The sequence below is a fragment of the Nyctibius grandis genome, chromosome 4 (assembly GCF_013368605.1).
Source record: "Nyctibius grandis isolate bNycGra1 chromosome 4, bNycGra1.pri, whole genome shotgun sequence".
Lineage (NCBI taxonomy): Eukaryota > Metazoa > Chordata > Aves > Nyctibiiformes > Nyctibiidae > Nyctibius > Nyctibius grandis.
The window spans coordinates 7978821-8001328 of record NC_090661.1 but is presented as its reverse complement, the minus strand read 5'-3'; the positions used below and the strand labels follow the sequence as shown (position 1 = coordinate 8001328).

The window sequence follows — 22508 nt, the reverse complement described above, 5'->3', positions numbered from 1 at the left end:
AAACTGAAACAGATTGAGGAAAAATGAAATATCATCAAGGTCATAGAAATAACAATAGTGTAACTGGTAACTGCAGAGTAACTTACAGTACTGTATTGTAAATGGGACAGACTTAAGGTGGTGGCTGCTAGTGGAAATGTGAACTTCACTAATTGTTTCAAGGTCCTGTCTTGTTTTTGTATGAAAATAATATATGTGTGCTATTTCATTGCAATGGGGGACTCATTCTGGAGGAGGTAATTTATCTGAATTTTTAGTCTTGAGTCTTACATATACTTGATTCTAATATCTCTTATTTCCATGTTTTCATTATTTCTGTGAATTAAAGCTGTCTCTGTGTCCCTAGCAAAGGAAGAAAGGTAATTGAGCTTCTTTTAAATATATTTAAATGTTTCTGAGAAAAATGTTGCACGCTCTCGGAGCTACATGTTTCCACCATTTCTTTTTATGAACTGTGCTTCCATTGGCCCAAGAAGTGTGAAGCACTTCTTTGGTCTTGATGTTCTCATGCTATTGCCAAGCTGCAGTGTTTTTTTTGATAGTATTTTTAACATTTCTGGCATAAAAGACCTAAAATTCACGAACATTAAATTGTAGGAAGATCATCAGTCTACTCGTTATGTACAGAATATCTGTAGAAGGAGCTGTATGACCAGTCACTGTTTTTACTTTTAAAAAGGCAGTGTATTGTGGAAGAAAGGACAAGCTAAATTGTGGGCTTTTGGAACAAGCCAAGTTAGTAAACTTAGATGACGTAAAATCTGATTACTTATTAAAAACTTAAACAGGTTTTAAGAAGGCAATTCAGTAAGGGAGATGTAATATTAGTGAAGTTATACGATGATTGTTTCTGGTCTGTTTTTCTGTTTTACAAGTACTTGTACGCTCATTTGAAATTTGGATTTGGGGTGGTTATTTGTGGTAAAATAAGCCATATAGGCCCTTTTTGGTAATCCGTTTGATATCAGTGATAATGCAGCCTGTGGGGCTGGAGTGTGCGCAGTGTCTTGCAGGTGCTCTGCACCTCAGCATATAATCACTTGCTAAATTTGAGAAAGGCACTTCTACTTATTTGATTCACTAAGTAGTCAGTTTTCTCACTTATTATTGTGTCAGCTGTATCTTTTACTTTAAACCATCAAATTAAATAATAGTTGATGCTGGCTTTTTATTTTAGTTCATGCATTTAAAACCTGGAACTCAGATAAAAAGATAGTTTCAGAATAAATTCAGTATATTATTTATGAGTGGAGCAACACATTAGCATGGAGTTCACAATAGATCATATCGCTTTTATTCCATCTTACAAGCTTAGCAGCACAAACAGAATAATCAACATATTATTTGGCTGTCATCTGCTGAACAGAAACCAGAGATCACAAGGAGGTTTTCCCTAGCTGCAGTGATGGCCTTTTTGTTCCAAGCCCCCATCTGGGAGGGCCATGGTGTGTTATCATATGGAACGCGGGGTTTTCTGTAATCTGCTTAGCTGCACCGCAGTTTGAATCTTTATTCCATGTTTGTGTAATTTATAATTTTAATGAGACCATGGCTCTTGTGGGCTTTGAAATATATTAAAAGCTCTTTTGTGCATATGCTTTTGTTCTTGCTTAATAGGCTCAGTGTATTTAAAACTGATGAATTTTTATTCATGGATTTGGATGTCTGGGGATTAACTTAGACTGAATATCATTGCACTCATCTATTGATGTTTGGAACTTTTTTTAATACTTGTATCTGTAAGTGGAGAAGAACTTACAGAACTTTTGTTTTATACATAAAACAGCTCAGAAATTACTAATAATTTTATTGAGCAATGAGGAAAAAGTACTGATTACAGTTTATTTTCACGTGAAATACAGTTTGTGCTATGAAAAAATAAGTAGTTGAATCCATGTACACGGGTGTATTTAGAACTTCGTAACTAAAAAACAATTTGGGAAAGCTGTCAAAACTTTGGTGGAATAATAGCAGTGCCAAGCACTTGAATTGCATTTTTCTTCTGTTCAGGTACCTTGCAAATGTGCATACTGAGCTCACTTTTGTCTGACTGTATTTCCTTTCCTCTGTTTTTTTTAACACATTTGCTTAATGCAGAGTATGCATAAGATATTTCATTAGAAGGTGATGCTCATAACTGGGGAGTATTGATGAACATACAGAAAGAATCTTTGCTACTATTGTTATGTTTTCTGACAGTGCTAAAACTGGTCTTGTTTTTTGCTTTTGTATTTTTCAAATGTTTAATAATAGGCTTGATGTACTATTTGTATTAAGATATCATACTGTGTGAGATCTGTGTTCATAAACCACTGTGTAGTACTCTTCAATGATGGCATTCTAATCTGAGACTAACACTGGGGATAAGATTAAGACACTTGTATTTCTTTCTAAACAGTCTTGCTGATGGTGCACATAAATAGGTTGCTTTGATGTGGAAGGTTTTTTTTGTTTTGTTTTGTTTGTGTGTTTTTGTTGGTTTTGGTTTTTTTTTACCAGCAATCCTTTTTGTAATGACAAATATTTTAAGTAAACATCCTTTTTACTTGTCAGTGAATAGGGGAATTATTTACTACTCTTCTATTCGCTGCTTTGAGTAGTATTTCCAAAAATACCTGCATATTCCTAGAAGGTGAATCAGTACTGGGAAGTGCAGGGGACATGTCGTCCATGGACAACTTTAGTTTCTGTAGGGTCATGAATTTTAAGTGCCTAATGTGAAAATTGGACTTGTAACTCTTTGTTAATTAAGTAAAATTAATTTTAAATGTTTACATGTGTATGTTTCAAGAAGGTGAATTTTTTGAAATTTAAGATAAATGCATATAGCTCAGAATATAGTTATTTGACCCTTGTCACATAGACATGGTGTATTTTCCTCAGTCACCAGGAAAGTGACTGTGCTGTCTGTCAGACCTTTGGCGTTTGTCCTAACTTTGACATTGTTACAGGAAACTGCTAAGTGACTATTTCAGCATCCCTCAGAGGCTCCAGCTTGCCATGTATGACCATGCCTTTGCTCAGCTATTTGGATTTCGCTGTTCAGCAAAGATGAGTGTGTAGAGCTGCAGAAGAAGACAGAAGCCCTGGAATGCATTTCACCATTAATACAGTGTTTTATACAGAGTTGTGGGATTGTTAGGAGTTGCTTCCCAAAGGTAAATAGAATCAGTGAGAACAACTTGAAATACATTTTGAAAATTGCTCATTCTTATGTAGGTAGTCTCCAGTTGTTTAACACCACAGGATTACATTATGTGAATTTATGTTTACAGGATTGAGCTCCTTGTCAGCTTGAGATCAGTAGATGAAAGAGCACTTGTTGGAGACAAACTGTCAGTGCCTAGTAATGATAATGTGGAAAAATAATCTTCTCTTCCAGAATATCACCAAGCTTTTTCAGATTTGCCAGACTGAACCCAGTGTTTCTTCTAGAGAAAACCAACAGCTAGAATCACAAACTAAGTTCTCCCTGTCCCCCTGCACAGAAAGACCTTTTGAAAATTGTTCCTTGTTTTGCTTTAGATGTTTGGAATTGTCAGATTGTAATTAGAATATTTAAAACATTTTATATTTATTCAGTTGTGTATCTGATGTGGGAAGAATCCTTCCCAATAAACAGGATATGCACCCTTCACTGTTCTTGCACATGTAACATTAATTTCATGCAGAAATTTTAAAGGAATAGTTTAATATAAATAACAGCTCAAACACAAATATTTAAATAGCCTAGTCAGTGTGCAGTTTTTGGTTTTGGGTTTTTTAATTTTTTTAAAGTAATAATCTCAGAGTAACTCTTTGGGAAAGAGATGGTGCAAGTTACAGGATTACCTTGTGTGAAGAAAGGTGTCTGGTTAGAAGCGGAGAACGTTAGGAGAGGAGTTTCTGTTAGCTAAGGAAAAACTGATAAACTATCACTAAATATTCAGTGAAAATTCAGAATTAGGAAGCATTATATAAAGCAAATGTGACTGGAAATTTTTTATTATAGTGAAAAAATCTATTTAATATCAAGTCCAATAATTTGTTTAGCCACACTTTTCATAGGCTGCGACTTCAGTTTTCCTGTATTTAAAATTTTGGCACCATATGTTAATACTGTCTTACCCAATGCCATTGGTTATCTGGAAATGATAAATCTCCTCATTGATTTCCTAATTTTATTATGTACACAGTTAATTGTAATCCAAGATTACAGCAAACAAGATGTTAATTTCTAGACAACCTATGTACATTTCCCTCAGAGTGCGATTGTTACAGAAGCGAAGAATACAAAGAGAATACCATTTGTGCTATCCTCACAGGAGCTGTCAATAAAAGATGTAATAGGGGATTTAGGAATCTGGAAATGGCCAACTAATTTATGTGAATCTATTTTATTTCAGCTAGAAAGACCAAGCTCTGTTTCGTCTGCACTGCATATTGCAGAGCACAGGCTGTCTATAGAAAACCAGGCGGCTGCATATGGATAGTCCCTTGATATCATTCACTTGCTGTGTAATCTTATTATGCAAAGTTCTAATCTTCACCTAGAATGAATGCCTCTGGGTCAGAATATAGTCATATCAGGGTTTTTGAGGTCATGTTTTGTGATCCTTAGCTTATTCTTCTAAGTAGGGCTGGGATTTAAAGAGTATTCCCCAGACACTAGCAGAGATAGACGGCAAAACCTGCTGCCTTTTTGGAAGACAAGACCAACATGAGGTCCCTGGTAGGATTAAACTTGATTTGTAGCTGTAGGATTTTTTAACAGATGTATTATTGGACAGGGAATAGGGGGCCACCAGCACAGCGAAATTGGATCACGATTGGCATTCTCAGGGAGTCCGCTGGCTGCTAAAACAGCAGCTGCATGTGGATTTGACTTCTTTCAGGTGAAGCGACTTCCAGTCATTTGGAAAGGATGGGATGAAAAGGAACCTTGGTGATAATTTTGATGTCTGCAAGATTTAGTACCAATGTAATGGGATTATCGGTAACACCTTCACTGCAGAAAAAGCCACCTGGCGCTATAACTGGCAGCAACTGAGAACTAATCCTTTCCCATCTCTTGGATGTCATTCATGAGGCTCAAAGTGATTTCCACCCTGCTAGCTGTGATTAATTTTATAAACAAACAAACAAAAAAATCAAATGATGAAGGCATAGGCTATGTAAGGAAAAGGGAACAGAAGATAATAGTAATTAACAATTTGCATTTTATTTGCCACAGGGGATAAACTATACAATTCTTGTAAAATAACAAAATTGTATTCTATGTGATAAATATGGATGTGTAACCTTTTTTAATCATTGTCTATGTTTGGTGTAAAAACAATGTCTATTTCAGTATAAAATTTTCAGCTACCTACTATATGATAGTAGGTAGTACCTGGAAGTAATTACAACAGGTTTTATGCTGTTAGATCTGCGATAAGGATGTTTATACAACAGATCCATTAAGTTTTGAAGGGGCCTGTGACTTAAATCATTTGTTTTATTGTGCTTAATGGTCTTATGCTGTATCTGGTGGAGTTGCCTGCTGACAGCACTTTGTATTAAAATTAATTGTGTGATCTGGAAAAACATTCAGCCATTTCCCTTCTTGTGATCAACAATATAGCATTGTTTTTAAAATGTACTCATAAATAGTTTTCTGAGGAAACAATTATATTTTACTGATGCTTAAGCTAGAGCAATTGTAAGATATATTCTGTGGGGTTTTTTAATAAACTAGAGTTGGTTTGTTTTTTGACTGGGCTTACTCTTATTACAACCATTGACTTTCTAACTAGAAATTGTTACTTAAAACTACATGGAAATTTTCAGGATTGTAGTTATTCTGTGGAATGAATATTAGATGTCTAAAGATGGATCTTAATGTTAAAAAAAAAACAACCCGGTCCTCTGAAGTTATCTTGAAAGGTTCAAACTATGTGTAATATACGTGTATATATATGCCTTAATTTGAAATTAACTTTCTTGAGTAGTAATAAAAAGCCTTTTATAACAGCTAAGAATTTTTTCACAAGTATCATGAACATCTGATAAACCTGAGCATTTAAAAAAATCCATTGTGCCACATTTATAAACTGGGACTGGTGAAATCCATGTCTTGGGGTTAAGTATTTTAACAGAATGGGGTACAAAATTTGAGACCCCTTCACTCATGTTCTGTCCTTGTGGTTAGTTTTATACCATGACAGCTCTAGCAGTAAGTAAAGCTCACTCTGACTGCTCACAGTGTTTCCTTGAGTAACTTACAAATCTGTCCCTCCTAATTCAGAGTTACTCAGAGACATCAGAGGGGAACAAATGTGTTCAGTCTAACTACTGGGAAGTACGTGTCATCCAGAGTCTAAGAGGAAATCAGTTGCAATCAGTTTGAAACTTATTTTCAGAGACATATATTAGTTGTTTGTAATTTCATAATAAAAAATAATTTAGTTATAGCCTGATAGCTGTTGGCATGAGAGGTTTACATTTTCTCTTAATGAGTCTGTTGTTACCATTCCATTTGGCGCGATCAACAATATCTACCTACTCTGGTCAATGTAACGCAATGTTTATACAATTCATTTTACCTGTAATGTGCACAGGTGCCTGAATTCTATGATGTCTTAATACATTAATACAAGGTTTCTGAATAGCATGGATCTGAAATACAGGATCGTTGTGCTGTATTTTTCTGTCTGCATCAACTGAGAAACAATGCGAGGCTGCCTTTCTAGCAGGCACTGTTGAGAAGTATTGATGATGGACTTCTCTCAAAAGATAGTTGTGGTCATTAATTCACACTAGTTGTGCAACTCAGATCGATCTGCTGGCAATCCATCTTCCTTTTATCACCTGTAACACATTTCTGAGCTCACAGTGTTTCTGGCCCTGAGAGCAAGGAGTTGGTCCATGCATTTCATAGCATAGTGGGTTGAAAAGAGCAAACCACTTTTCTGGGTCTCCAGAATAAATTCTGCTGAAAGTGCATTTTGCTTACAGTGAAGCTCTTTCAGTTTCTACAGGGTGTCCTGCAGTGTGCTGGGCACTGCACGTGCTAATGAAACAGTTCAAGACTTTTCTGTTGTATTTTGGGTCGTTACTGTGAAACTCGTTAGCTAATATTAAGGATGTTGAATCACAGATTGGTTTAAATGGATTTATTCTGGAGATGTTTTATGTTAAAAAAAGAACAAGGAAATGAGCTTGGTAGAGAACATTTTCCCCCGAGAATGGTCATCTTGTTTTCTTTATAAATAAATACTAAATGCAAAGAACAAAAGCCACTTTGACTGTATTCAGGCAAAATTCCCATTAACTTCTAGAGAGAGTTGTGCAAGTAAAGCTATGCACTTTTAAATTCCTGCATTTAAATAGCAAAATGTCATGAAATATAGAAGGGGAGGTCTTTACTTCATTATTAAGTAGGGCATATTGTACACACAGTATTTTTCTTTTTTTTTTCTTTTTAACATACTGCATTTGTTTAGCAAGCTCTATTGACCCATCTTAGTAAATGAGGGAAATCTTGCTGTGGTTTTAGTTCATGATAAAGCTGATACTGAGTTTAAGGGGGACAGGTTTCATGCAGAATGTAAAACTTGCTTCAGTTACTTCAGTATGTGTATTTTCCACTTCTTAAGAGAACTATATATATATATATATATAAAACAAAATCTTAAAAATTGGGGTAAGGAAACAGATTAGCATTGCAGGAATTACATGTAATCATCAGAGTTTGACTTAAATATTTGGGGGAAGGGGTCAGAAGATATTTACAGTCTTAGGTACTGGAGAACTTATGCCACTGTACTGTAGCTGAGAACAGAAAGACCCAATATCTTATTTTTATATGCAGGTGTTTTGGTAATGGAAGTCTAGTCAAAGGAGAGCTCTGCAAAACCTCCAGAATTCCTATCAAGATCTGTATTCTTTTTCTAGTGTAGTCTCACTTAGGCAAGCCGCTCAGGACTGCTATCCTTCATTTTGTCTAGTTCTTCAAGCCTTTTTTTCATTTGATTGATTGTCAGGTTGCTTTTAAAGTTTTGGTTGACTACTTCATTACTCCAGTTTTCTGTGAATGTAATTTCAGTTGTGAAATACCTTCAGATCACTTCAGATGGTTTGATGCTTCTCTGTTTTGCTGTTGAGGGTTCAGTTTTAAATACTAGTGCTTGAAGAAAAACTGATTTAAGTTTCACTCTCTTCACATGATTAAAACAACTCTATCAAGTGTTATTTAGTAAATAACTGCACATGAGTTACAGTACGTGGTCCAGTCAGGAAGTCAAAGCCTGCATTTAAAAGTATGATTAGAGCTGTCCAGATTGCATTCAGCCAGACCTAGTGGAGGGGAAGATGTTCTCCTACCTATTGCAGATATTTAGACGTGTGGCAGGTAAGCCTGTCTGCCATCTTGAGTAAAGAGCTCAGCTGAGTCAGCAGAGAGCACTGACACCATTCTCTCCCATTAATTTCTTTAGTTTGGCAAAAGTAGTGTTTTTTTTTGTTTCAGCTCCTACTCAACTGAATCTCACTAATAAGCTGGTCAGAGGGGTCCATTGATGGTACATGTGGAAGGGTCTGTGTAGTCAATTAAAAACTTCTTGATAGCATTTGAGTTTAAACTGTATTCATCTCAGATATATCTGATTATTCGTTGTTTCTATTAACTTTTTCTTAAAAAAATATTGTCCATTGGTTGTTAGATACAAAAGATAGTTTTGTAAATGTTAGGTTGTTTGTTATCAAATGAATGATCTTCTTCTGTTTTACTGTAGACTAGAACCAGCTGAACGACGTAACACTGTACCATGCTTCGCAATGTCCTAGGAAAAACCTTTCGATTTCTTGGGTATACTGTGCAATATGGCTGCATAGCGCATTGTGCCTTTGAGTACCTTGGAGGAATTGTTGTGGTAACTTTTCATTTTCATGACATTTAAAATAAAATAAAACTATAATACTGAAATTGTTATATGTGCTAATGCCAATATTTCAGGTTTCTTCATTTTATTTAAAGCTTTTTGAAAGTGAATTTAGTAAATGCCTATTTTTTTGGAGGCAGGTTCAGCCTTTATGAAAGTTATTTCTACTTTAGGCATTCGTAGTTTTTGCTAAGTTATTGCTTGAGGCATCACTGAAGCACATGGGAAACTATGATTCAGCATTTTGCAGAGAGTATGTTCTTCCAGAAAGACTGGAGTCACTAATGATGCCATAGGGAATGCTCTTCTTTCAAACTCTGGGCAGATTTCTGGATGTTTTTTGCTCCTTCCCCAGGTTCTAAACCTAGCAGATACTGCTGCTGGACATAGTGGAGTTTGGCTGTGAGCTGCTCTTGCAGCTTCTGTGATGGTTCTCTTTTAGAGAGGCTGAAGAAAGGGGTAAGCTGGCAGAGCTTGGAGTGCTGCCCCTAATAATTCCCTGCAGATTAGGTGCTGAAATGAATCCATAGGGGCTCGTAGCACCTAGCGTAGTTCAGGACCAATCCTGAGCGAATACAGAGCTGTAACAGAGTTAGAGGTGCTCTGGAGGCTGTCCTCATCTTTTAAATGTATCAGATGTTCCTTGGAGGATCTCACTTTTTCAGTTCTTCTTTACGTTACATCTTTTCTAATTTATTAGCAAATAATTTGAATATTAATGTATTTTAGATAAAAGTAATTGGAAATAGTAATTTTTTCTCATTTATTTTTAATTTGCAGTGTTCTGGACCTTCAATGGAACCAACCATTCAAAATTCTGATATTGTCTTTTCGGAGAACCTTAGCCGCCACTTGTATTGCATTCGGAAGTATGCTCCTTTGTTGAGACTAGATTTTACATGCTGTTTGCCCCAGCTTGTCAGTAACCACATTCTAGCCGTCCTTTATTTTTCGTATGTTCTTCTGCTTCTAAATTGTAATTTTTCATAAATCTCCTCTCATTGTGTCTGATGGAAGTTAAAGTAATCAGCACATACAGCCCATCGATCAACTTGTCAGAATTTGTTTAGGATATAGTCTATGTAACTTTTACAGCTTTGTCCAAAAAATGGAAAAATTCCCATTTTTTTTTCCTAAAACAGTTCTATTGTGTGAATATAACTTCTTCTCCCTAGGCAGTTTTGTCTTACTTGCAAACCAAACTGTAGGTATTGCTGTGCTCAGATAGGTTGTTAGAAAAGTGACCAAATGGTGTAAGTACCGTTTATCAAATGCCATTTTATTACTGTGTTGTAGAGCACAGTAGGCTCAAGGCCTTCACCCAGTTTGGTGGATTGTTTCACTGTACAATCTAATGTGTCTAATCAGGAGGCAAAAGTAATACAAGGTCTTACAAGCTCAGGTTAGACATTGGAAGTTTCACTTAAAGAATAACACTGGGACAGTAACATTTAGGAACACAGAATCTGTTCCGTTCCTTATATATGTAGCACCAGGATCAAGTTAAATGGCATTAATTTCATCAGGGCATTGTCAATTAAAATAGTCTTAAATGTTTTATAAATGGTCTAAATAACAAAGAATTTCTCCAAATGTACTTAAAAAAACGTGTAAAATTACATCCTTAGTAAAACTGAAGAAACCAAAATTGTAGACAAGAATTTTCAGCAGAAGGAAGTATCTTTAATGTACATGAATATTTTTGGAGTATACACACTGGTGCACATGTATTCAGCCAAATAGTTTGTACTTAGAGTTCTTCTGTTTGTTTTTGTTTCTGCTTTTTCCTCTCAGAGGAGATATTGTAATTGTGAAAAGCCCAAATGACCCCAAATCAAATATCTGTAAAAGAGTAATTGGCTTGGAAGGGGATAAAGTCTGCACAAGCAACCCTTCAGATTTCCTTAAGAGTCACAGCTATGTAAGTATTAGAGTTTCTTGCTCTGTAAATTAATGATTACTTAAGTAGGCCTGGTAGTCTGTAAAGGATTTGCAATATTTGAGTAGCATCATAAATCACAAAGTATGATGTTCATAAACTATTCTTTCTTCTTGTATATAAACAGTAAAATGTAATTTGTAAACTCTGTTTATGGCAAGGTGTCTTTCTTAGTGTCTTTTGGCTCTGTAGGAAGTGTAGGCAGATGATACTTCTGCTCTGCCCTTTGCTTAGGTCTTCTTCTCTGGAAGAATACTCTAAAATTCTCTGCATAAAGTGCAGTGCAGATGGCAGACTCCAAGGGCTTCGTCTTAAAGCAAAACTGTTTCTGTATTTTAAACACTTAAGAAGTGAAAATTTTGTCTCTGCAATAAGCTTTGGGGATTTTGCTTTGAAAATTTAGTGTATCTCTGTATTTCAGTGTAACAATATTTTAATTTTTCTGAGTATGGTTGGAAAAGTAGTAATTTTCCTAACTTGTCCAAAAGGTCTGGTAATAAGATGAAATAAAAAGTAAAAATTATTCTTAATACTTACTTGTCCTTATGCAGATAGACTTCACAGAATCACAGAATCAACCAGGTTGGAAGAGACCTCAGGGATCATCGAGTCCAACCGTTGCCCTGACACCACCCTGTCAACTAGACCATGGCACTAAGTGCCATGTCCAGTCTTTTCTTAAACACATCCAGAGATGGTCACTCCACCACCTCCCTGGGCAGCCCATTCCAATGTCTAATAACCCTTTCTGAAAAGAAATTCTTCCTAATGTCCAACCTGAACCTCCCCTGGCGAAGCCTGAGGCTGTGTCCTCTTGTCCTATCGCTAGTTGCCCGGGAGAAGAGCCTGGGCTTCACTTCACTACAACCTCCCTTCAGGTAGTTGTAGACTGCACTAAGGTCACCTCTGAGCCTCCTCTTCTCCAGGCTAAACAACCCCAGCTCCCTCAGCCGTTCCTCGTAGGTCAGACCCTCCAGACCCTTCACCAGCTTGGTCGCCCTCCTCTGGACTCGCTCCAGCACCTCAACATCTTTCTTGAAGTGCGGGGCCCAGAACTGGACACAGTACTCAAGGTGCGGCCTCACCAGTGCCGAGTACAGAGGGACGATCACTTCCCTAGACCGGCTGGCTACACTATTCCTAATAGAGGCCAGGATGCCATTGGCCTTCTTGGCCACCTGGGCACACTGCTGGCTCATGTTTAGCCAGCTTAACAGAATATTGGAAAGATTTGTGACAAAAGATTTTCATCAACCTATATCATCTATCATTAGAAAAATAATCAGAAATTATGATCACAGAAGAATGTAATCTTTTTCCCCCAAAAGCATGTTTGACCATTACCTCTGTTCAGCACCTTGTGGAGATGTCAGATTTTGCACAGGTGTTTTGGATCTTGAAAGAAAGATATTCTATTGCCTTTTCATATCCACTTCATCCTCACAATTACAATAAGAAGACTTAGTATCTGGCCTGTAGCTGAAGGCCTGTGCTGTGAAGGTAGAGAATTTTATGGAACACTCCTTGCAGCCAGCTACAGTTTGTGACCGATAAATCCTTGAAGAGTTTAGCTACCATAAAGACGTCTGACTTCACCAGCGTGCCTTCAGGTACCATTGCTTCATTTGTATTAAGCAGCTGAAGTGGAGTCTCTCCTTACTAAAATCACAAAATTCTTGTCTACATTGTGTCTGGATTTTTGTATCCAGAAAGCAAGGATACAATTCATACCCTGTTCTGAGGGGTTGAATTTGTTGTTTGTTCCACTCCAGTGTGGAGGCAAGACGTTTCAGTCACCTGCCTCTCCTGTGCCCTCCTGATCAAGTGCCAGGACTGCTGGAGCTTCTGTTCACACTTCTGTCACTGGTGAACAGAAAGAAGGAACTCATTCTCTGTTATGTTTTGAAGGGGAGGACAGAGCATTTAGTTTTTCCATAAATCAAATTGTGTTACCGTTTAACCAAGGAAAAAACTAAAAAAAAAAAACCCCAAAGAGCCCCAACCCACCTTTCCTACCAAGTTGAAGAAATTTTCTAGCTCCTATGGGAGTAGTAATTTAGATGAAATATGGATTTCTCAGAGCAGAATGATCTGAAATGGAAGCCTGAGTTCTGTGTACACTGACAGAAGATGCAAACTGAGTTTCTCTGAGTATCTTATTCCTACTTATGTTAGTCTTGAAAAGGAAGTTCAGGAAAGATGTGTACTTAACAGGATGTCAGCCTTTCTAGAGACCCTGAGGTAACAAAATGACTGTCCAGCAGAGCAATTTCTGCCCTAGGTGCAAGATTTCTTGTCTTCAATTTTAATACAAAATGTAAGGAGAATGAGAGGATGAGGAATGCAGAGTCCATTTCCTGTTTTCCTGTCTGTGTTTTATAAAGGCTAATGTGTGGAAATACAGCACAGTGACATGCAAATTTTCTTAGTTCTTACATCACAACTTGCATCTAGCAGGAGAAACGATCTAAATGGAAGTGCTTTAGTTTGTTAGTGCATATCTGTTTTCCTCCTATCTGTAGTTGTTGAAGAGGTAGATCTTTCCATCTGTTCAGGAGACACTTTCCTTTACAGAAGAGTATATTCTCAACATAGGTATCTGCACTTTATGCTCATAACTTACACTGGATTATTCACTAAGTAAATTGTTCTTGTTGGGGAAGGGAAAAAGTGATACATGTCTGTGTTATGTAATTGTCTAATCGGGTTCCTGATTTTAGTGAATCACTGTGCTATGCACTTTTTCTCTTAATTCAGACACAAAATTCTTCAAAGCACATAGCAGCAGCAGATGTGCGGAGAACTGGCTACTTGGTTTGTTGCTAATTCCTTAAGAAGAATTAACCTGAGTTGGGTTTTGAAAAAAAGATTGTTGAAACTGAGGAAAGGCCTTGGCTAGGATCCCAAAGGGCCAGAAGTGCTGCCGGGGGTGTCTGCCTGCCAGAGAAAGGTGCAATTGCAGGCACTCCTTGAGTGAGCAAAGCCTAGAAATCATCATGAGTTTTGTTATTTCTATTAGGCTACTAACTGCTTTTTTTTTAAAATGAGAAATCTCTGACTGATACTTAAATGCAGTGACTCCAAAGGGTGGAAGGGCAGAGGACAGTTTGTTTTTATTACAGTGAACTGCTCAGCTTTCCTGACTAACTTGTCTCCTGTTTTGGGGAGTGATAGTGAATAATTAGTCATGTTTGCAAACTTATTACAGTACAGTAAATACAAAGTATGAGATGCCAGAAATATTACCAAATTAGGTAGTTCAAAACTCTGCTTTGTTATCTGCCAGCTAAGGTTGGGTATTATGAGACAGCCAGTCCCTGGAGATGGCAGAATAACAGCAGCACAACATACTTAACACAGCTGGGAGGGAAACCAGCTCTAAGCAGCTGCTTCTCTTGTCGCACCAAAAGGAGAATCCTTATAGTCATATTAGGAGGAATTGTGCTTAGCCTGCATTCACTGTGTCAATGTTAGTGTTGGCATATTTTACAGATTTTAAGTTAGGGATTTTTGTGCTTAGAAGCATTATCATACATAATTCTTATTCTGAAGCCTAAGAGTATGCTAAAATCATATGCTGTTTCCAGTCCTGTTTCATTCATGAATATACTTCTCAGGATGGCTTTTATATATATATATATTTTTTTATATATATATATATATATATATATATATATAAAGAATGGAGAATTCTGCTTACAATTTGCTTTCTGTAAAATTACACAGGTGAGATACTTTATTGCTGCAAACAACCAAGTAGATACCTGTAGATTAAAAAAACAAACAAAACAAAACCCAAAATCACAACAAACCAACCTTCCAAGCTATAAGAAAAATGAAAAATAAAAAAATCATACATAAGTTGAATAAGTTGTTCTGAGAAGAGATATTGCAGTTGAGTAGAAATGCAGTATAGCAGTGGCGTTTATGTGAACGTCTTTATAGTGGTATAAAAATACTTTTGCTGCTATACTTTGCTGAAGTAATACATCATAAGAGAAAAACTATTTTTGTCAGAGTGCACTAGGTGTAAGACTGTACCAAAAATCTGTGTTTGATGGAGTCATGGTTGGATTACAAGCTGATGGAACTAATCCCACATATCAAATTTACTGGTATAAATTAAGCACATGCTTAAATTTAAAATTTAAGTACATAAGGAACGTCGTTACTTTGGATCCTTTATGGTACATGATGCTTCATATGCTAGAGGTTGGAGCTTACCTGAAGAAGAATAATGAGGGAAATCTTCCTACTTACATGAAAAGTATAATGCAATTCCTTTTTTGAGTAAGCTGCCTACAGTATTACAAAGTTAGGAAAATGTAATTTTTCTTTTCGTTGCCTTTTTATCGATATCTGGTATGGAATATGAGCATTAGGCTGGCAGTTTCACGGGGCTCTTTTTGGTTTTGTGCTCAATGATGGTGTTTATAGATATAAGCAAGTGTATTTACTGACATAACCATTTAAGAATGCATAACATATTTTCACTGTATCAGAAGCAATGTGGTATGAACCCAAAAGTTCATAGGTGGTATTCAGACCTAGTTTCAATTATAAAAAAATATATTTACTGATTTATTCTTTTAACTATAAGATCTAAGTAATGAGGGTTAATTAGGAAATCACTCAATCACAGTAAACCCCTGAAATGGTCTTTAAAAAAAAACCAAACACCTGAAAGGTTAACTTTCATATTCACATTTTTATTTCCTGTTTTTAAAAGTCTTAATACAGATCCAGGTTTATAATTCAGATAGAGTATCCTATTGTTATATTTGAATTTGTTTTAATGCCATTTACTTTAGCTTTAATTTCTTTAGTACCATATGTTCTTGTGCTGCAGCTCCTATTTACAAATTGAAAAAGTGAGGGGTAAGTCATCAGATTAAAACAGCTTGTATGTCATAAACCACCAATATGCTAAGCCTTTGTGTCACTTAAACAAAAGTAGTACCTAATAATGTCACTTAATACAGCTAGAGTCTGTAAATAAGGAACTGCCTTTTGCAAGTCATAGTGATAAAAAGCTGAGATACAAATCCATATCTCAGCAACACTCTGCTGGTAATCAATCACAACACGCCACTAATGCTGTGAGACTAGCTGATGTGGGGGAAGTATGTTTACCTTGTGCTAAAAATGAGGTTCATTGCGGAGATGGCATCTCTTCATCCTGTGGTTAACTCCAGAGCTAACATAATTCTGAAGATAATGCATCTTACTGTGTTTGCAGATCAGAGAAGTGGTCTTACACAGCGCTATTAACTCTTAAACAGTCCTTGTCAAAAGCAGTAAGAATATTATGTGGGTACTAAGAATAAGGTAATGTTAATGTAAACAGCACAATATCTTAATCACTAGACAGTACTACAGATTTTGGATGCACAACGTAAGACACTGAAAAGTGGTTTGATATTTCAGAGTGCTCAATACCACTGGATAGTCTCTTTAAAATATCATAAATAGCAATTAAAAATAAAGTTCTCAACACACTAGTTCTTTTTCTTTTGTCTGTAGTATCTTAATAGATAGTTCATACTCATGGTTAGTATTTCAGTAATCTAAGTTTTAATAGTTGCTGGTTGGAGAAAGGAAATACCTTACTCTTTCTTCTCCTTAGTTCTTGTATTCTAGAGGCTTGAGAGAAAGTTATACCATGATTTTAAGCAGCAGGTATGCTAAATTTCTGGTGGGAAAGGAGAACTGATTTGGCGTATTTGTTTAGTTTGCAGATTTGTTCAGTTTGCAGATCCCTCTATATCCCAGTACAGAGTTCATGACTAGAGCTCATCTTGAATTTTCTGAGAAGTAATTTGAAATAAAAATTCTGATTTGTCAAAACTAAATTATTCAAGGGAAAAGAAACACAAAGAATTTTATCAATCTACTTCCCAATATTTCCAGGGTTTCTTCTGCTCCAGTGGATTGGTCTTTTTACGTTTGCAGTTTTGTTTTTGATTTTTCAAGAACATATGAGTGGCATGACTTGACACAACAGCACTGGGTACCATTCACCATAGCTTATCGTCGTGTCTTTGGGGTCAGGGAGGTGGGTGGCCAGACATGGGCATGCCGGCACCATAGCTGAGGCACGGGACAGCAGTGAGAGGCTCAGCTCAAATGCAGCTCCTGAGTGAGCTCCCACCGAGGTCTCTTACATCTTTCTCAAACAGCTTTTTCTTCCACACAGTCTGAACCAAGATGAGACAGCTGGACCATATCAGCTGGTCTTGAGTGCAGGCCAGCTACACTGGGGGCGGGGAGAACACTGCTCAGGCTCTGACACAGTGCCCTGGCTCTTCTGTTCAGCCAATTCATTCCTGAAGGAAAAGCATAAAGAAATCTCCTTGTTGATTTGAGGGAAAGTTGTTTCAAGATCACTCATTTCTGAATTTATATCACTAGATACTTTTCTTCTGTGGAATACATACAGTCTTGGCAGTACTGGTCAGATCAGTTTTGAAACCTTCAAGATTTTATGATTCTGTTATTCCTCTGTTCCAAGAAGCTGCTCAGGATGATGAAACCAACTACTCAAGGACTAAGTTTTAGTCTGCCTATATCAGATTCACGTCTGAATGAAAGACCTATTTCATTTCTTTTCTTCCTCTGTATGTACTAGCTAAGGCCTTCTGACTGTGTTAAACGATGAGATCTTGCAGAGCTGAGGCCTTAGGCTGATTAGCAGATATTCAGGTCACTCCTGATGGAGCTGGCAGATGATACTTCTAAGATTCCTTAACCCTGCTCAGGGTATTTATGGGCCATTGTTGCTACCAGGCTTATTAGCTAGATCACTCTGTACAGCTATGCCTTTGTCCAGGGCATACCAGTGAGGGTAGTGGGGTTTGTGTTTTAACCAGTAAGTTCCAGTTGGGGTTTGAACCTATAGGTTTTTTATTCTGAAACCTATACTTCATGGTGACCCTGTTACCTGATCATCTGTTTTCTGGAGAAGAAAAGAATCAAATCCTTCTTAATGATTGCTGTGAGAAAGCCAATGCAAACTGCTAAGTAATCTTTGGATTTGTAATCATTATTTTCTTCCAAAATATCGATCTTCTATAAATCAAGAAAACTAGTAATAGTCTGGACTGATGAATCACAACAATATTCTTAAATTTTTTTCAGGAGTTCCTAAATGTAGCTAGGAAATTTGTTTTCGAAAGTTTTGGCCTATAAACATCTACAAAATATGAAAATTTCAGAACTGTAGTGGATTATCTAATTTTTCACTATTTAAAGCAAAGTGATTCTGTTTTCAAGAGAACCATTGTTTTAATGCAAAGAGAGGCTGTAAACAGTGCAACAGCCAAAAAGTGACGATGAGAGAAAGCGTAATCTTTTTGTGATTTGACTGGCATAGATATTTCTGATGTGAAAATTCGGTGACCTTTCCCATAAAGCAGGGAGTGCAGCGATCAGACCTTTTTAAGTTCCAAGTAAGTAAGCTCAGGAACAGTGGTAGGTAGTTGTGCACTACACAAAGTTTAGAAGGAGCAACAATGGTTAAAAACCAAACATTGAAATAACCAATGAATGCTTTGACATATGACTGTAACAGCTTCCCCAAATTTTTATTAAAGAACAACGCTCAACTGGTATGCTTGCACGATAGACAAAAATGTCTTACAAATTCAAATCTAAGTTAATATACCTTAGTTTCCTTGTAGTATGAGTTAACATTGCTACCATTGAAGGTTATGTGATTTTAATATTGGTTAATAATTAATTTCAAAACTTAAAGATAGACAAGTGTTCAGATCTTACCTTTTTATAAATTTTCTATTAAAACAACCAATGACAATATAGAGAATGAATTCATAATATAAATATTTCATCACAGTGAATTTAGTTCCCGTATAAAAATCTGTTAGCGTTTCATTGTCATCTTTTCTCATAATAACCTGGACCAAGGTCGTAGTGTATTCTTTTTAATATGTGTATTTAAACAAACTGGGCCAAGTACATTATGTCTTATTCATAAGCAGCTTAAACTGTTCAACAAGTAAAAAGAAAATGCTAAACTGTTTGGAAGTACCTATGAATTTAAGGTAAATTCATTCTGTTCTATTCTTTTAAGAAGTATTAAATTACAGGTAGTTCAGCCTTTTGGTGATACTTAGAAGATGCTGATTTAATATCTGCTGTACTGTTGAAGTTCCGATGTGGTTGCTACCATTGCATAGCTTTTTCCAGCACAAAGAAGGAAATGTAAATGCTTATGCTGATTTTGAAAATACTGAGTGAATTAAAGTTGTTGGGTTTTATATAGATGGCAACCTTAATATAAACAACATTTATGATAAGCCTACAGAAATGGTGCCTAGAGCAACTGGATCATTGAAAAGAGTATCTGTTAGGCATTATTCGCTCTTGGTTCTGAATTAATAAATAAAGGATTAAGGAATAGTTATGTGAGACTTTAAGTATAGAGTGATAAAACAAACTCCCGCATTTCTACGGTGTATATTTTATCCTAACTGGATGCAATTTACTTAAATAAGGCAATTTAATCAGTATTTAGTAAATTTGTCATTTGATATGGTAGATTCTTTCATCATATTTCACTTTAATCAAGAAAGGTAACACCTGTGGTTTATTCACAAAAGCTTCTTTTGTTAAATGAACACCCGCAGGCCATGAAGCAATTACATTTGTTGCTTGTACCAAAGTAGGAGGCACTTAAATAGACCTTAGTAGGGATAGATGAGAACTTGCAGACTTTATTCTTTTGTCCAGCACTGAGATTAGTTCTTATCATAGCTCAAGAAGGAAGCCTCTGAACTGAAAAGAAAAGATGGGAATGATTTAAAGTTCTTCTCAAGTTTGAAACTTTGATATTGCTGGAGGTGATGTGAATACCTGTGACCTTATGAAAGTTCAAACTTCATCTGCTCCCAGCTGATTGTACATGCTGATGTTCTTTGGCAAACACAGACTGCTTGGAATTCCAAAAGGAGAGATTGCAAGAGATTTGTGTTTATAATTCTCCACTTATTTACTAAAAATCCCTATTTCTCCATCTTTAGTACCTCCTCCCACAAAGTCTCTGAAAATCATAAACAAAAAAAACCCCAAAAAACCCCACCAAAACAAAAAAAAACCAACCCAAACCAGAAAAGCCTATTTTCATTTAGTTGGGTTTGGGGGTATTTTTGAGGCAGATAATTTGTTAATCTTATTTGCAGTGTATTAGTTTTTTAGTATTCCAGTTAATGCCATGTAGGCATCTCATCTCTTGGTTTTGAAGTTGGTGAGATTACTCAAAGTTTGGCATCATGTAAAAAGACCAAAAGAATGTAATTCTTTGTTGATCCGCCCCCACCCATTTATGTAAATTAATGTTTCATGCTAGTAAATATGCATCAAATAGCTGACCTGTACTTCAGTTTTGCCACTTTAACTATACATTTAAGTAAATGACAACAGCCCTGCAAATTTAGCCAGTTTGTTGCAGTGAAAGATGCTTATTTACCAGAGCTGAAAGAGAATAAGCTACTGCTACAAGCCCAGTTGTTCTAAATGCTAATCTTGCTCTTCTGGTCTATCTGCTCCTGTACCAGAGCCCTCGGAGCCTTGGAAGGGAGAAGGGGGAAGAGTCATGTCTCTGCTCAGTGTCCTGTATTCTCGTGCATATAAGCTGCACCTCAGATAGCCGGTTCTGCCTGAGAACTGCTGCTCCTTGGAAATAAATCCTCAGATAATCTGCACAAAACCAGAGGCACAAGGGTTGCTGAGGCAGAGAGTAGTTTGCAGACTGCCAGAGGCAGCGGGTTTTCACGTGAACCTGCACTGCTGTGGAATTGCTGGTTTGGTGTGTGACCCTCTGGTCAGTTATGTGAAAATTCAGCTGTTGGGCTTGGGAGACTTTCACACTGTAGTTCTGGCCTATGTGTAAGGGAGAACTGAAATGCTGCCCAGCCGAAGTTAAATGCTTTTGGCACTCTTGTCAATATTTTTTTTGTATTCACAGTCTTTCTGTGTGTAGCAATGGTAACTGTGATTTTAGTTGTACTGCATAGATACAATTAATTTTGTGTAAGAGGTCCGTGGTCCATAGCCTGTAGATACCAAAATGTGCAACGTTGTGAACAGTCAAGCAACCGGCTTTCCCATTGCCTTTGGATTTTTGGCAGTAGCAGCCTGTTGGTGTGTAATTAATATATTCTTACTACAAATACAAGTTTTCAATAGTTATTTTTTTTGTTTGGTTAAAAATATATCTTATTCCGAGCTACTGTGCTTGCATAGCTTTGAGGTGTTTCAGATTGAGTCCTGATTCTGCAGAGGTTGATACTCAAAGTTCACTTTATTCAACGTGAGTAATCCCACTGAAATCAGTGACGTGGTCTAGAAATAGCTTGGTGCGTAAACCTGTGAAGGATTCTGGCTTTAGCCTTTATTTCAAAGGGGTGTAAACAGCTTTTTTTTTTTTTTAATTAATGATTATGGCCTGTCACTAGTATTTGGTTTTTCATTTTCATGTAATTCATGTGATTTTTATTGCTTGTCTTAATTCTAGGTTGTAATGAAGTGCCTAGATGATGGACAGGCACCATACAAAGGTATTACACTGTATTATCTCTAGATGAATCATACATGGTGACAGTACTCCTAAAGACAAATTTAGAGGCATAGGGTCCTGTCATACCTTCCATGGAGAACCATGAAAGTTACCATAAGAATTTCAGGACACAGGAATATAGTTTATTGTAAATGTTCTTTCTGGAATGCAAACTATGAACATCTTGTCTAGACAAGTAATTGTTAGTAGTGTTAGAAGTAGTAAGTGATATGCCACAGGTGTTAAAAGCACTCTTATTTTTTTATACGTTTGGAGCATGGAAGAAAGATGGGAAGGTCTAGAAGTGTTTGGATATGCTTGTGTTAATGAACGGGTCCTTATTTCACATTGTAACAGATGAGCTTCATGTTCTGCCTATGAATTGGGGAAAGTGAGAAAGCGTGGGAACCAGTAAAGTAGAGGAGTAAGTAAGTAAGTAAATAGGGAGCTGGTAGCATCCTCTGTGTGAACCAGTAGCATGTTGCAAGAAGTGACATTTTTTCAGAAACGTGAAATGTTAATGTAGGTTTGCTTTTTTACTTCATTAAAAAACCTTCCTTTTATAGTAATCCACGCTTCTTTTTGTGTATCTGCTGACATAGTCTTTCAAAATGACAGAAATTTGATGTATGAGTTGTAGTTCTGGCAGATGCTGGACAGGAGAGTTTGCACCAGAAAGATCAGAATGCTGCTTTGCATTGTAATATGCACCTGAAAAGCAAACTCATGTAAGATGCGGACACAGTGAATGCTTTAGGTGGGTACACTGAATAAGTGAAGATGAATATCCACCTAACCTAACAATTGCTGCTGGACATTCTAAATCGGCTGTATATCACAGAATATTTGAGGAGAATAGGAATGTTGGTACATTCTCAAATAAAGACCTATCAAAAACGTCTGTCCACATGTGCTGAGATGCATATTCTACACAGGACAGAAATTTTATTTATTTTAAATTGCCTTCTGGTTGGTTATTTTGTTTGTAAAGCTGCTCGGCAGGAGGACAGCCAAAGTCATCTTGCTGAAACCAACTGGCCTTCCCAGAGAAAGCTCTTCCATGCACATGACTGCAATCTGATAAGCCTACAAAATA

General features: G+C 36.7%; 2 protein-coding genes across 8 annotated transcripts in view; one reads left to right on the top strand and one right to left on the bottom strand.

Moving 5' to 3' along the window:
• Positions 1-22508, top strand: part of IMMP1L (inner mitochondrial membrane peptidase subunit 1) — a 58124-nt gene that overhangs the window by 8373 nt on the left and 27243 nt on the right. For 4 of the 6 annotated variants that reach the window (XR_011048002.1, XM_068398829.1, XM_068398824.1 and 1 more), the window contains 4 exons: positions 2952-3158; positions 8754-8891; positions 9681-9769; positions 10695-10821. Coding sequence is in view for 5 of the 6 variants with exons in the window: in XM_068398829.1 (XP_068254930.1) it covers positions 8787-8891; positions 9681-9769; positions 10695-10821 (321 nt within the window). In the remaining variant the exon portion in view is untranslated. The remainder of the gene's footprint in view (positions 1-2951; positions 3159-8753; positions 8892-9680; positions 9770-10694; positions 10822-22508) is intronic. The other 2 variants (XM_068398826.1, XM_068398828.1) reach the window with 1 other exon arrangement.
• DNAJC24 (DnaJ heat shock protein family (Hsp40) member C24) overlaps positions 15563-22508 on the bottom strand; it is a 53119-nt gene continuing 46173 nt past the window's right edge. For both annotated transcript variants that reach the window (XM_068398830.1, XM_068398832.1), the window contains one exon: positions 15563-17165. In XM_068398830.1, the coding sequence (XP_068254931.1) occupies positions 17011-17165 (155 nt within the window). In that variant the 3' untranslated portion in view covers positions 15563-17010. The remainder of the gene's footprint in view (positions 17166-22508) is intronic.